The sequence below is a fragment of the Mesoplodon densirostris genome, chromosome 2 (genome assembly GCF_025265405.1).
Source record: "Mesoplodon densirostris isolate mMesDen1 chromosome 2, mMesDen1 primary haplotype, whole genome shotgun sequence".
Taxonomy (NCBI): Eukaryota; Metazoa; Chordata; class Mammalia; order Artiodactyla; family Ziphiidae; genus Mesoplodon; species Mesoplodon densirostris.
In genome coordinates, this window is record NC_082662.1 from 136,640,219 (window position 1) to 136,655,224 (window position 15,006).

General features: G+C 38.6%; 1 protein-coding gene across 3 annotated transcripts in view; it reads right to left on the reverse strand.

Moving 5' to 3' along the window:
- Positions 1-541: 541 nt before the first annotated feature.
- The window catches only part of LPGAT1 (lysophosphatidylglycerol acyltransferase 1), a 77,895-nt gene continuing 63,430 nt past the window's right edge, over positions 542-15,006 (reverse strand). For all 3 annotated transcript variants that reach the window (XM_060090931.1, XM_060090930.1, XM_060090932.1), the window contains 2 exons: positions 7,904-8,010; positions 542-5,270 (listed from right to left, as the gene is read on the reverse strand). In XM_060090931.1, coding sequence (XP_059946914.1) covers positions 5,119-5,270; positions 7,904-8,010 — 259 coding nt within the window. In that variant the 3' untranslated portion in view covers positions 542-5,118. The remainder of the gene's footprint in view (positions 5,271-7,903; positions 8,011-15,006) is intronic.

A 15,006-nucleotide genomic window follows, 5' to 3' on the forward strand; every position in this document is an offset into this window, starting at 1 on the left:
TTGTACAAGGGTAAGAAATAGTTTAACAGAATGACAATAAATTTGAGAAATAAGTGGATTACGATGTAATTCCATTTTTTAAATCATGGTTGAATTGCAATCATAGATTGGCTACAAGAGTTCAGCAAAAATCAATTAAAGTATCTTGGGAGAATCAACTGGCTATATGGGATTTACAATAAAGTATATTTTATTATTATTTGTTAACTGTGTTTATATGTCCTTGCTATCAGCAAAATTTTAACAAACGTATGCACACCTGAATACAGAATTTTTTTCTAGGAGAGCAGTCTATTCAACATTTACCAGTATACCATTGGATGGGGAAAGTGGGAAGGAGTGGGGGGAATAGTTTAAAACCAAAGGAGGAAGTACAATGTTTTTTCATTTGGATTTTCAGTTTGCCCTCAGCATCCAACTGCCATGATACACGTCCACAGATGTTAATGCCTAAATATCTCCAGTAAAATACAACCACCCATCCCCACTACTAAGAATTAAAAGCACTTTACTTGAAAAAAATCAACTTTATTTTTTCTAGGTTAAAAAAAATAGAACCAGCTATTAATTTTTGTTGAGAAAATGCTTCTTTTGGTGTTCACATCTAAATTTCTGAAAAGGTGATCTGGTTACGAAAATAATCCCAAATGCATTCATAAACCAGATCCACATGTGACCAGCCCTTTGCAAAATTTAATTACAGTTGCCACAGCCTTTACATTCATTCTTATCATATATTACAACATGCAGATACACAAAGAAAGACAGGTCAACAAGCTAAAGTAAACATTATGGCATCAGGAAAATGAAAATCCACCTGTATAAAATAAATACAACTTTGTAATAACTGTAAAGAAAATGAAAGCACTTAATACAACAATGGCAATTCAATGTACAACTGTTTCATTACCCAATCATGAAATGAATGACTGTAAAATGCATAGACTCCTTACATGTAAAGAATTTGTGCATCACAGTCATGTGTTCAACAGTTTTACACAATAAAAATAAAGCCATTCAACATATGTGTGCATACCTCGCAACTAGATTACACTTAAAACTTTTTTTTGCTCTTTTAACTGTTTTAAAAAAATATTAAATGTAAAAATCCTCAAATGGAAATTTGCAGAAAAACCCTTATTTTATTTTCCATATAGCTACAGTCACCCTCCCCCAACAGTTCAGCACCCTTAGCTGATCCCCAGGGTCCAGTTCCTAATTGTTGGGTATCAATGCAAAATGATTACAATAAAGCACCAACCAGCGACTATTCCAGAGAACACCTGGCCCCTCTGTGACTGAGAAATGTCCAATTTAGGTGGTTTTGGTCCCAAATGTATTAGTCTCTACTGTCTCATAAAGTATACTTGCTGCCCAGGGTGGCTTTGACTTTGCCTTTCATGTTAACAGATGTAAAATTCACAGCACTACATTGCAAAAAAAAAAAAAGAAGAACCATTTTTATCTATCCTTTGTGGACTGACATACTCATAATGGTAACTCTGGAAGGAACTCCTATGTAATGAAGGAAATAACTGACTTCCTATTCAGCAATGCAAATAAAATTTAATTTTCTATGATTATAACCAGGTCCCAATAGTTCAGAACAGTCTGTAGGGAAGTGATTGTCAAGAAACGTTACTAAGACAAATCCACCAGAAGTGAGTAACGTGAGCAAAGAATGAGAGGCATTCTTAACACCGATCCAAACACTATTAACGCTACAGGGATGTTCTGAGGTTTACGTTTGGTGATTTAACATTTCATTTTCACAAAAAGGCTCGAGAAAAATTACAATACCGCCAACTCTTGATTATTCATGGATTCCTTTTCTAGCCCATGGATTATTTAGGCTTTTGTGTTTCCTCTTCCTGAAGCTGTCTTTCCAAATCTTTTCACTACTCATTAACAGTCATAAATATATAGGCAATAGAAACTAATAAACTCAAATCATTTTTTTAAATTAATAGGCATTCCCTAGAAGAAAAAAAGTTTGATGATAATAAAAACTCAAACACCTAAATACAATTAGATTTTTGGCTTACTATGATTTATTACTGGATTAACTATCCAGTAATCTCTAGTTCTTTTACTGTGGAAAATTAAGGGTTGGTTGTAATATTAACAACTACTTAATAACATGACAGATCTGAACTCATAGCTAGCTTTAAAAAAATCCACTATTTAGATTCTCAACTCATTTGCCCACCCAAAATATCATTTTTCATTCTGTAATTTTTCTTTACCTTCTACTGGCATATAGGTTTCTCCACAATATCTGTATATTTCAACACAAATGATAGTTTCTGTAGTTAAGCATGAACTGCTGGGGTGGTCACTTCTGTAGTCACTGCGCCTGCCTGTGGCCAAGCAGATGCTCCCCTCACTGCGACTCGTTGAGACCAGGGTCCAGCAGGGAGTTCTCAACCCTCTCTGCTGTGTGAATCTAGGCAGATCAGCTGAGATCAAGAAGTGCTGAGATTCTACAAGCTACAGGCATAAAACTGGCACAGTTTTATTTTCTTTCCCCTTGACAAAATGTGTATTTTCTGAACATCCTTTGATCTCACTTTGCAAAGAAAATACAAATTAGGACTTTTAATTCAGTTCTGTACAGTGGCCTATTGCTGCTTCCCTGATTGCCATATAAAAACATGGATTCTCTCTTTACATTCCCTAGTACAAGCAGGAGAACTCCAGTTACTGATAAGGAAAGCACTATCAATGCTCTCAAACATTTTGCCAACAGAAGAGAGAGAACATGTTGATGAAGAATCAAAGAGGGATAGGGCAGATCAAATACACATCTATTTACAACTCACAGATCTATTTTCAAAAGTTAACTCACACATCTATTGGTATTTGTCACTCTACAGACTGTTGAAATGACTGCGCTTGAAAAGTAAAGCATCTTACATAATAGTCTGTTTAACATATACAGTATATTAAACAATACCATGTTCCTTTGGAGCACAGTGATGGCAAAAGTGGCCCTAAACCACATTTATATATGCTTTATATATGCATATATGCATTCCTCTCTCCTTTTTTTTTTGGATGGGAGAACTGGCCACACTATCTGTGGCTTGCTTAGCAACGAGGAAAAGGTCTATTGGCTAGGACTGTGCATGCCATACTCGACAGTGAGCAACTTATCCTCCAGATGGCTGACTAATCTCTCAAATGAGCAATTTCAATTCATCTTGTCAAGTAGTGTTTGCTGGGCCTCAAACAAAAGCATCTTTAAGCTTCTATCCGTCTTCCTATTATTATCCATACTTCTATATTGAGATTGGCTTCACCTATTCACTGTCACTGTAAAACACATAAGGAAGTGCTTAGATTTCCAAAAAACTGCATCTTATAACAACCATTACCAAACCAAACACATTAACACTGTCTTCTGCATTTCACCAGTAGTAGTCTAATATTCAATGAGGTATTTCAGGTAACGCATCATTCTATTTCACACAGGCATTGAATTAACCCTAAAGATGAAGATGCTGCGGGCTTTGATTTGGTGTTGCTTTGCCTTTCCCACATAACTGGGAGAAAATTCACATCTTTTCAGTTTTTTTGGTTTATTGAAAAATAGATAACACTAGCCTTTACTTTTCTTTTCTGGCTACTTCTCAAAATTGTCATTTGTACGATTAGTGGCGATAGGGGAACCTACAATGCTCACATCACAGATAACTACCACTGACTCACTAGGATCTAAATAGTTTTATAGTCCCAAGCCAAAAAAATAGCCTCTCTCTCAACACTGGGAGTGCAGGTGATGAACTGATGGCATGCCAGCACTTTTTGAGAAGTGTTTGGTTCTACTATGAGGTCAATCACATGAACATAGTGACAAATTTAAGGAAAAGAAGTTTTCTAGAAATAGAAACTTGACTTTATCCTTTCCAAAAGCAATTGGAAGAGACTGAGAAGCCTTTTTGCTGGTCTCTCTCCTGGTTACACCACTCTGACATGGGCAGCTCCTTGATGTGCTAAGGGAACACAGATTCCGGGGGTGCCACGTGAGAACTTGTCACCATTTGAAGCCAGTGCCTGGCTTATCTCTTATTTTTCTAATAAACTAGTCTATTTCACCTTAAATTTATCATTCAAATGTCTTACCTTAATTTGTTTCAACCATCCCTGTATGCATTTAATGCTAATATGCAAAATGGAGAAAAAAAAAAAAAAAGGCTCTGAGCGGGACGGAAGCCTCAGTGTGGTTGGTGCCCAATGCAGGCAGCGCTGGAGAGCACCAGCACACAGATCCACGTGCAGACAGGCAGCCTCTCAAAAATCCCACTCACTGATTATGCTTATGTTTGTTTTTAGGTTATAGTACTAATCCTTTGCTATATATGCATCTGATAAAAGTGCATTTTGTAAAAGACAATCATCAACCTATGATATGCCTTCTATACAAGAAGATAAATCAAGTGACCCACCCTTCATACAAGGGGAAGCACTAGTGCATGTAAACACAGCATTGGACTGAGCTGGTCTTTCTGAAGAACATATTCTAGTACCAGAATATGTCCAGTGGACACTGCTTTGCCCCCCAGAGTATGCTTGACACTGAACTTCATGTAGCTGTGGAGGACCGGAGTGTCACTGCGAACAACAGGGCAAGAGTTCTTCAGAAGGTGCCAACCAGCTCCCCTCGAGGTTACCAGTAACACAGCAAGAGTTGGTGGAGATGAGGGCGCTCTACAGCACTGCCTAACAGAGACTACTAGCTAAAAGGAACGGATGCGTACAACTTTCTGAACTTCAACTAGATTAACAGGTATATCTGGTGGCAACAGAATTTGTCTCAGAGAGTCTTCTAGGATGATTTTATGATTTCCTCTTCTCCCAAAGTGATGTTTGCTTAAATGTGTGGTGGAGTGTATCTTTTTAAAACATGAAAAGTCCTTAAAACATATCTGCAGGTCATTATATTATTGATCCTCATTTTAGTAGAGTTTTAAAATATCCCAAAGGGGGATAAATATTAATCCATCCATTGAATTTCCTTTTCCTTTTTTTTTTATATTCTGATTTGTACATGTAAAACAATGCACGCTTATGAAAGCCCAAGCTCCTGTGGTGACCTTGACAAGTCCAAGTCAATTCCTAAAACAGGCAATGGTAAAAATACCGAAAGACGCTGTACCACATATAGCCTGACAAAAATGCAAAAGACTGTATGAGAAATATCCACGTATTGCTGAGCGTCATTTCCCTGGAAACAGCTTCCTCATGGCCCTTGGAAGGTGGAAAAGCCCCTAAAAGACAAGATAGAAATATTAATTTGTTTTACTGTGGTGGTAGGTGTCCTAGAATAAAAGTTGAACATGAGTTTAACTAGAGTTTTTTGCTCTTGTCTTTTTTTAAAGCATCTTCTGTGACTTCTTGTTGCTCTTAAAGAGAGATGTCATTTGAAATACAATTTTCAAACCCCTAAGCCTCTTCCTGCCTCCCTGAGTCTTTGCCTTTATTCTCTGGCTGGTACGCTCCTTCTCCACCTCAGTGAATGGCAGGCTCCTTGCATTCTTCCAATATCAGAAAAATACCACCCATCTAGTCTCCCCTTCCCCGCCAGTCACTCTTATCTCCGTGTTTATTTCCTTCTTGGCACTTTCCACAATCCGTATTGATTCCAATCTACCTTTTCTTTTTTCTACAGACTGGTTTACTCTCTGTCTCCTGCTGGAATATAAGCTGCGTGACAGAAGGCACTACGGCTGCATTGTTTTCCACTGCATCCCTATAGATTTCCACAATGGCCAGGACACAGGATGTGTGACTCAATTAAATAATTTCCAGGGAATTCCCTAGCGGTTCAGTGGTTAGGACTCTGTGCCCTCAGTGCCAAGGGCCTGGGTTCAATCCCTGGTCGGGGAGCTAAGATCATGTAAGCCATGTGGCGAGGCCAATAAAAAAGAGAATATTTCCAGAATAGCATAATTTATACTAATTCTTCTATTTACAAATTAAATGTTTTTGCCACAAAAGGGGTTGTAAATTACTGATATTATTTTCAAAAGGCAATATGGTTCATGGAATATGTCTTAATAAAAAGGAGAAACACAAAATAAACAGATGTCTTTAAATTCTCTTCTGGAAAGGAAGGCTAGACCACTTTGGAGCAATATTACCTAAGGTCATCCTGAAAACACTCTTCAGCATTTCAAATAGTCTTTGTCCTTGCTGATAATCCCCTAGGATAAGCTGATTCAAGAGAGGATTTGCTTCTCACAAACAATTTACAGAGAACGCTTTTAAGTTTCAAGGTCTGTTATACAAATAGCTTTCTTAAAAAGAGTTTCTATTATTGTTGCTACTATTTAGGCCAAATATCATAAAGAGATTGAGATTGAAAAAGAAGACAGATCTTGCTGGCCTTTTAATCATTTGATGCCTTCTTAGATATCCATCCTATCTCATCTTGAAAGAAATTTCTAGAGTAAAACCAAGGAATGCACACAGCAGACAGAGGCATCTTGTTCAACTAGTCTTACTAGGAATTCTAATGGTATACACAATGTCCTACTCCTGTCATATTAACATGCACTACTCAAAAGCCCCAGGGTCGGAAAGTTGAGGAAGGAATCCTATTGAGGACAAAGTGAAACAACCCTAAACATAAAGAAAAAAGCCTCAAAGGTAATTAACAGTATCAGCCTTTGCTTATTAGTAGTAGACCTTCTATAGTCTGATTCAATATCTACTTTAATTCTGTACCAAAAAAGTCTAGGTGGGAAGAAAATTGGGCCTCTACTGATCTAAAACCCTATGGCTATTCTCAGGCCCAGGACAACTTTCTCTTCAACTTTTTATCCCTATTGCAGGGTCTATAAAATAGACCTATGGCACAGCTAACTGGGAAAGCACTTTGGTATGCCTGGTGTTCTACCAATATTATTTCCTTCTTTCTTAACTTCCTTTTTTTCCTCCCTCTCCCTTCCCTGCCTCCTAGGTCTTTTTCGCTCATTGTAGTTGTCACAGAACGTAGAGAATATTGAGTATAGAAAAGGGATCTTAGGATAAATGTCTCCCTAGGAGAAAATTTAATAAGGTTATATCCATGAAAACTTAACATGTAAATTTTATCCCTCCATGTAAAGAAAAGAATAAAGCATGTGAAAATGCAGTTATTTATTTATTTGGCCACACAACATACGGTATCTTAGTTCCCCAACCAGGGATTGAACTCATGCCCCCTGCAGTAGAAGTATGGAGTCTTAACTCCTGGACCACCAGGGAAGTCCCTGAAAATGCAGTCAAAAGTGATCTGAGGGCTTTCCTGGTGGTGCAGTGGTTGGGAGTCCGCCTGCCGATGCAGGGGATACGGGTTCGTGCCCTGGCCCGGGAGGATCCCACATGCCATGGAGCGGCTAGGCTCATGAGCCATGGACGCTGAGCCTGCATGTCCGGAGCCTGTGCTCCGCAGCAGGAGAGGCTACAGCAGTGAGAGGCCACAGCAGTGAGAGGCCCGCACACCGCAAAAAAAAAAAAAAAAAAAAAAAAAAAGTGATCTGAAACAACTGTATGGTGATGGTATCAGTCAAACAATCAAGTACAATGCCAACACATGAATGCTATTTGCTATTTCATATAACAGACCATATAATTGTAAATGTATGCTGGCCGTCTTCCATACTGTGTACTCTCTTGAACTAGATCCATTTATACAATGGATACTCACCATTTGATCTTTCCACACTGGTTGATGAAGAACCTGAATAAATTTCACAAAAATTTGTCTTTATAAAAATTCTAAGCTGAAATTCTTAAATACAGAAATACTGTGATTCCTTTAGGGTATCTGAAGAATCAAAAAATGGTTATCTCCCCTAAAGTACATCTTTGAAACTACCAGTAACACCAGGAACATGTATAATAGGATTCTGTGTACCTGTTTCATAAAAATGCGATAAGAGTTCCTCTTTTTCAATAAAACGCTGATAGAGCCAGTCAGAAAGGTTATCAGTCTCCAGGGGTATATCTTTAATTGGAAAGATCCTATCAAGAGTCAGAAAAAAAGCAAAAACTACTTTAATTCAGAAGTCAAAATCATTCAGAACCACAACTTAGCTTTAGATTATCCTATATCTACAAATAATTATTGAGAAATACCTGTCTCCCCACGTTTGTAGGTTTAAGTAGGAATGGTTTTTGGAACAGGTGAAGTTTTAAAATGCAGTTTCTTTAAAACACATTTAGAGTACTCAGACGCTAGGCCAAATAATGCATCTTGGCAATGTTCCTTTGGTGGGAATGCCTATGAACCAGACAGAATCTCCCTAAATTGGTGTCTCTTTGTTAATCATTATCAGAGATACTGGTTTCATGAGCAGGGCCAACTCTTACTGACTGGGCGTGGTTGCTGGAAAGTGATTCTGAAGAATCTGTGTCTGTGTCCTTACTCAACAGGAAATGGACTGGGATGATCAGTGATATATATCCATTACGAGTGAGAACAGAACAGTGGCAGCATGAGTGAGTATGATACTAGAATTGACCTTGAAAAGGAGTTTCTTTTCTTTTTTGTTTTCCAATTTTGAGGGGGAGGTGTTTTTTTTTTTCTTCATCAAAGGTCTAAAGGTACAGTTTTAAAAATCTGCAAAAGATTTGTTTGTATGAAAAAATGCAACCCACCTCCTCTGCCCTTTGTTTCTACCCCCACAGAGGAATCGATTTTTACCTCTTGGTATTTATCGCCATATTTCTTCTTCAGTTTTAGGGCTTATCTACTGACTATCAAAGATGAGGACTAAGCTCCTTCCTCTTCCTGTTCCCACCACACATGTACATCCTTCCCATCTTCCCAATACACTTGTATGGTCATTTTAATGATCACAATATTTGATGTTTACACTATTATAATCATGTAAATGTATTCAAAGGTAAGCCATGTAGTAAATCATGGCTACTTTTCCTTTCCTCCCCAATTTTTGTTCTCCTTAGACTGAGCAATTGCATTGTTTTCTATGTATACATAACCAATTCAACCACAAACTCTGGACCAATTGTCTAAAATCAATTCTCTAGATCTATCCTTTGAAGGGCCAGATAGAAAATATTTAGACTTTGCAGGCTATTAAGATCTCTCTTGCAACTACTCTACTCTGCTTTGCAGTGTGAAGGGAGCCATAAACAAGGTATAAATAAATTAGCGTAGCTATGTTCAAATAAAATTTTATTTAAAAACCAGGCAGTGGGGCAGATCGACCTGTGGTCTAGATCTCCTCCCAGGGTATTCACATACATCAGAAATCCTTTCAATTTCACCCTCCTGAGGAAACTTCACCCAGATTCTGGATTTCCTGCCTGTAGTTTTCATCCCGCAAAGCCCCTTCACCATCATCCTGGTGATTTTCTGTACTCCTGAAGTGGATTTAATGTTTCCTACATCTCATGACTTCCTTTTTCTGTATTTCTTCCACATTTTGATGGAGTACATCCTCCAGCAGTTTCTTGAGAAAAGGTACTTGAAATCTTGCATTTCTGCCGATGTCTTTTTTTCTATCCTTATACCTGGGTTGATAATGTGACTAGATATAGGATTTAGGGTTGGAATTCATTTTCTTCCGTCTCTGTTTTTTTGTGCTCCTTTCTCAGAGATTTCTTATTTAATTTCAAACTTTTTATTGAGTTTTTTTTTTTAAATCATACTTTTAGTTTCTAAGAGTGTTCCTTTTTTTTTTTTTTTTTTTTTTTTTTTGCGGTACGCGGGCCTCTCACTGTTGTGGCCTCTCCCATTGCGGAGCACAGGCTCCGGACGCGCAGGCTCAGGGGCCATGGCTCACGGGCCCAGCCGCTCCGCAGCACGTTGGATCTTCCTGGACCAGGGCACGAACCCGTGTCCCCTGCATCGGCAGGCGGACTCTCAACCACTGCGCCACCAGGGAAGCCCAAGAGTTTTCTTTTTTATCATGAATAAGAGTTGCATTTTATCAATTTTTTCCATCTACTAAAATGCTTATATAATTTCTCCCTTTATTCTGTTAATGTGATTAATTAAAGGGACTGATTTTGAATGTTAAACCAAACTTTCATTCCTGGAATATATGCTCTCAGTAATATGATGCATTTTAAATATTTTGCTGGGTTAGTCTTATATCTATAATCATGTAAGAGATTTGCCTATAAATTTTCCTTTCTTATAATATCCCTGGTTCAGGTTTTGGTATCCAAGTTATGCTGGTCTCATAAAACAAGCTAGGAAGTATTCCCTCTTTTTGATGCTCTGAAATAACTGCACTTAATGTCCTTTAATTTTTCTTTTTAATGACTATAGGATCTGAGGTAATGTCCCCTTTTTCGTTCCTGATATCAGTAACATGGACCTTTTTTTTCCCCTTGATCAGCCTTGCCAGGAGTTGATCAAGTTTACAGTGTTTTCAAAAAACCAATTATTTTTGGTGTCATTATTCCTTCTATTGTATGTTTTCTATTTCAGTAAATTCTCCTTTATTATCCCCTATCTTCTACTATCTTTGGATTGCATTTACTCTTCTTTTTCTAACTTCTTGAGATAGATATTTAGATCGCTGATTTTCAATTTTCTTCTTTTCTAATGGAAGCTTTTAAGGCTATAAATTTTCCTCTAAACACAGATTAAGGTGTATCCCATACATTTTTATAGATCATATTTTCATTATCATTCTGTTAAAAATATTTTCTAATTTCATTGCAATCTCTTGATACATGGTAAACATTAAATTCCTCTACTCACTATTGATGGGCAGTTTCTCATATTTTGTTATTATAAACAATGTTACAATGAATAACACTGTGCAAATGTCCATTCATATGTGTATATCTATAGGATAAAATTCCAGAAGTGAAACTGCTAAGTCAAAGGCTAAACGTGTTAGTAATTTTGAAAGATGTTGCTACATTGTCTTCATAAAGATTATACCACTTTATACTAGCAATTTATGAGAATGCCTCTCACAGAAAGATTTTTAAGCTGGAGAATAATAAAATCAGAAAGCTCTGATTTAGGTATAGAAGATGGCTAGCAGTGTTTCACAGCTGGGATATGCCAATTTGGGGACACATTCTTGGGAATCCATCTATGAGCTCTCTTTGAGAAAATAGATATGTTATGTTTTCATTTTAATATTAACCTTAATAAAAATATTCTGAATCATATAAACATGTAAGTACTGCCATGTGACTTTGGTGCCTATGTTTATAGTCATTTGGGCGCAATGCAGTACTACTTTAAAAGGCCAGAGAAGTTAACGGGGGGCATACTTAAGAGCAAAATCTATTCTTTCACCTCTTAAAAGTCACCTCTCCCTGTGATCTTTAACAACCATTAAAATAAAATGAGACAGGGGCTTCCCTGGTGGCGCAGTGGTTGAGAGTCCTCCTGCCGATGCAGGGGGACACGGGTTCGTGCCCCGGTCTGGGAAGATCCCATGTGCCGCGGAGTGGCTGGGCCCGTGAGCCATGGCCGCTGAGCCTGCGCGTCCGGAGCCTGTGCTCCGCAGCGGGAGAGGCCACAACAGTGAGAGGCCTGCCGCAAAAAAAAAAAAAAAAAAGAGAGGAGTTCTGCTTCTTGTAATTGTAGAGTAATTCATAGGTAACAGTTATAAATTCTGGACAAAAAGCAAAAAGTAATTAGTGGAAGGCACTGGAGAGTGACTAAAGGCAGACAGTTATTGGAGGAGAGTCAACACTTGGCAGACAGGAATGGCACTGGTTTTCCAGTTTTTATAGCTCCTAACCTGAGAATAGTTCCCCTATGTAAGTCTTACTGGTTGAAGAATCTGAGGACAGAGATTAGGGTGACCATAGCAGTTGTAAAGTGAGGAATCCCAGAAAGAAGTAAGCACTGAGTGGGAGCCACGACTTCTGAGTATAATCCCCACTCAGATCTCTGGGTAACCCCTGAACTATGTATGTATGAGGCAGACTCCAGCAGAATAAAGCCAGCGGGCACAAGGGAGATGCCCAGAGCTATGCAGGAAATAGAACTATTCAGGAAATTTAATCATTTGTTTCTTTTTCTTTTTGCCAAATTAAATGTCCTTAATATTTGGATTTTTAGGAAAGTCAGTTAACATCATCCTGATACTAGTGGAATGTTTTGTGTGTTTCTTCCATGGAAGTGTTTGTTTGTTTTTTTAATTGTAGTATAGTTGATTTAGGGAACGTTTTAAAATTAAAAATTAACAATTTAAACTTAAAAATCAAATTTTTTGTTTTTGTTTTGTTTTGTTTTTGCAGTACGCGGGCCTCTCACTGTTGTGGCCTCTCCCGTTGCGGAGCACAGGCTCCGGACGCGCAGGCTCAGCAGCGGCCATGGCTCACGGGCCCAGCCCCTCCGCGGCATGTGGGATCTTCCCGGACCGGGGCACAAACCTGTGTCCCCTGCATCAGCAGGCGGACTCTCAACCACTGCGCCACCAGGGAAGCCCTGTATTACTTTTTAACCTCTAAAAATATACTATTTCTGTAAATATAAAAGCAGGTCTAATCAACCTAAGGATAACTAAGCAAGAACCATAGAGATAAAGAATATCCTTGGGCTTCCCTAGTGGCGCAGTGGTTAAGAATCTGCCTACCAATGCAGGGGACACGGGTTCGAGCCCCGGTCTGGGAAGATCCACATGCTGCGGAGCAGCTAAGCCCGTGAGCCACAACTACTGAGCCTGTGCTCTAGAGCCTGCGAGCCACAACTACTGAGCCTGCGTGCCACAACTACTGAGCCTGCATGCCCCAACTACTGAAGCCCATGTGCCTAGAGCCCGTGCTCCACAACTAGAGAAGCCACGGCAGTGAGAAGCCTGTGCACCACAACGAAGAGTAGCCCCCGCTTGCCACAACTAGGGAAAGCCCGCGCACAGCAACAAAGACCCAACCCAGCCAATAGTAAATGAAAGAGAGAAAGGAAGGAAGGAAGGAAGAAAGAACTTCCTGATTTCCTGAAATAGTATTTAAAGCATCTTTATAAGGAGAAAAGTGACATTGAATATAAGGCTGAATTAATAGAGGAAGTGTGGGTTTACCAATTAAACTCTTGAAAGAATGTGGTGAGGTTGGTGAAGTACCTATTGCTTTAAATCGGGTGAGTGTGGGAGTGGGGCTGTGTTTTAACCGAAAACCTACCCTTCCATTCGCCTAGAGCAGCTGGGACATTCTCTTGCCTTAGGAGGCAGCCAGGAGGGCAGACCAAATGCTCCCTCAAGAGCAATCTACCTCTATTACTCTGATTGTTTGGTCACCATGGGATTAAAATATTAAAACAACTAATCTTCTAATATGGCAGAGTGTCAAATGCACTGAATACCAGTCCTCTTGGAATCAAATAAAAGGAGTTCTTGTGGGATATAAATAAATAACAGAAACAAATCTTTCCAATACCAATAGCTATCCAATGAAAAATTAGCTCTTAATTTTCAAGAAATAAAAATTATTATCAGTAATCCAGAATGTGCTCTTAAACACAGAGTATTCCACCAAAATCCACAGGATTAGATTTAAGAGCACTAGATAAATTATACTTTCCAAAAAAAGATATAAAATAATGCTTAGCTGGCACCTATACATTCTCACTAGAATTTTCATGACAAAGACTCCCAAACGTGAGCTAACAAACACCATGGCTAAATCCTCAATTCAATTATGCCAACTACATATTAGGAGCTAATAAGCACTGAAGAAGATAAACTGTGCTTTCTAAAACCTAATAACCTAGCAGAGGGATCAGAAAAGCAAAAATCTAAAATCAGAATGTGGTAAATGTTATGTAAGGCGTTTAAACAATTTCTGTGTAAGTTTAAATGAAGGGGTGTGCATGTCTACTTATGACATAGGCTACATGGAAAAGGCATCACTTGGGTTGTCCTAAAAGAGTCAGTAGGATTAAAAAACTTAAAACAAATTTTTAACAGAGTAACAATATGCATATAGCTTTCAAGAATCAGAGTAGTACAAGGTTCACAATGAAAACTAATAGACCTATTTTTTCCCTCCTCAGATCCCTGTTCCCCAGATACAACCCTTTTCAACTTTCTTTGCTGTTCACTTCCACATTGATTACAAACATGCTAGACTGTCCAATTTAAAGTGTATTCATTGACTTCCTACTAAGGAAGATAAGGATTTGGCTTTCTTCTACCTTTGTCCTCTGCTCCTTTGGCTTCCTCCTCCTCCTCCTCTCCTACAGTTAATAATTCCTCCTCAGTGCCAACTCTGTCCTTTATAACTATGCTTATTAGTTTATGTTTTATTTATTTTCTTATGTGTCTGTTTCCTCTATCAGACTGTGCTATACTCATCTTTACATACCCATGTGCACATCAGTGCCTGCTCCTTTGTGCGAGCTCAAGTTTGCTGAACTGAATTAAATGCAAAGTAATCCACCAGCATAAAACATGATGAGGTGCCATCTGGAATCAGCCACAATACCACAGGTACAGTTAACTGACACCACCAGGGCTGGTATGACAAGAATAACTCAGAAATGCGGAAACTATTTGTCACCAAAAATAGATTTATGGACAAGAACATATCCTGTCAAATTTAACATATCAGAAGATCTCCCAGCACTCAGTTCCCAGAAGTTTTGTTTTGAGCCATCGTCCTTAGGTAAGCTGCTCAGGCCTCATCCTCAACATTCTAAAACGTAATATTTGTAGCTTCCTCCTGCATCTACTAGAAAGGTTTAAAAAAACCCCACTCAGCTATGTGAAAAAAAATGTCAGCAACTCAGATATAAACTTTTATCCACTTTAATAGAGGAATAAACCAAGGCTCTAAGGTAGCAAACCTAGGGTCATATAGGAGAGAATTTTGAGTGACTTTTTAAGGTTTGTGTAGAAAGGGAGATGGCAAATACTCAGCACCTAGACTACCGCTTCCCTTCACAGTCAGGGACAACTGAGCCTGTTACGCCTTCCCCTTGAGTCCTGCTCCTTGAAAGCGTCCAAGCCATAGCAAACTAACATGCCACTGAGGGCATGAACAATGAGATGGCATTGTTTATACCTCAAATTTATT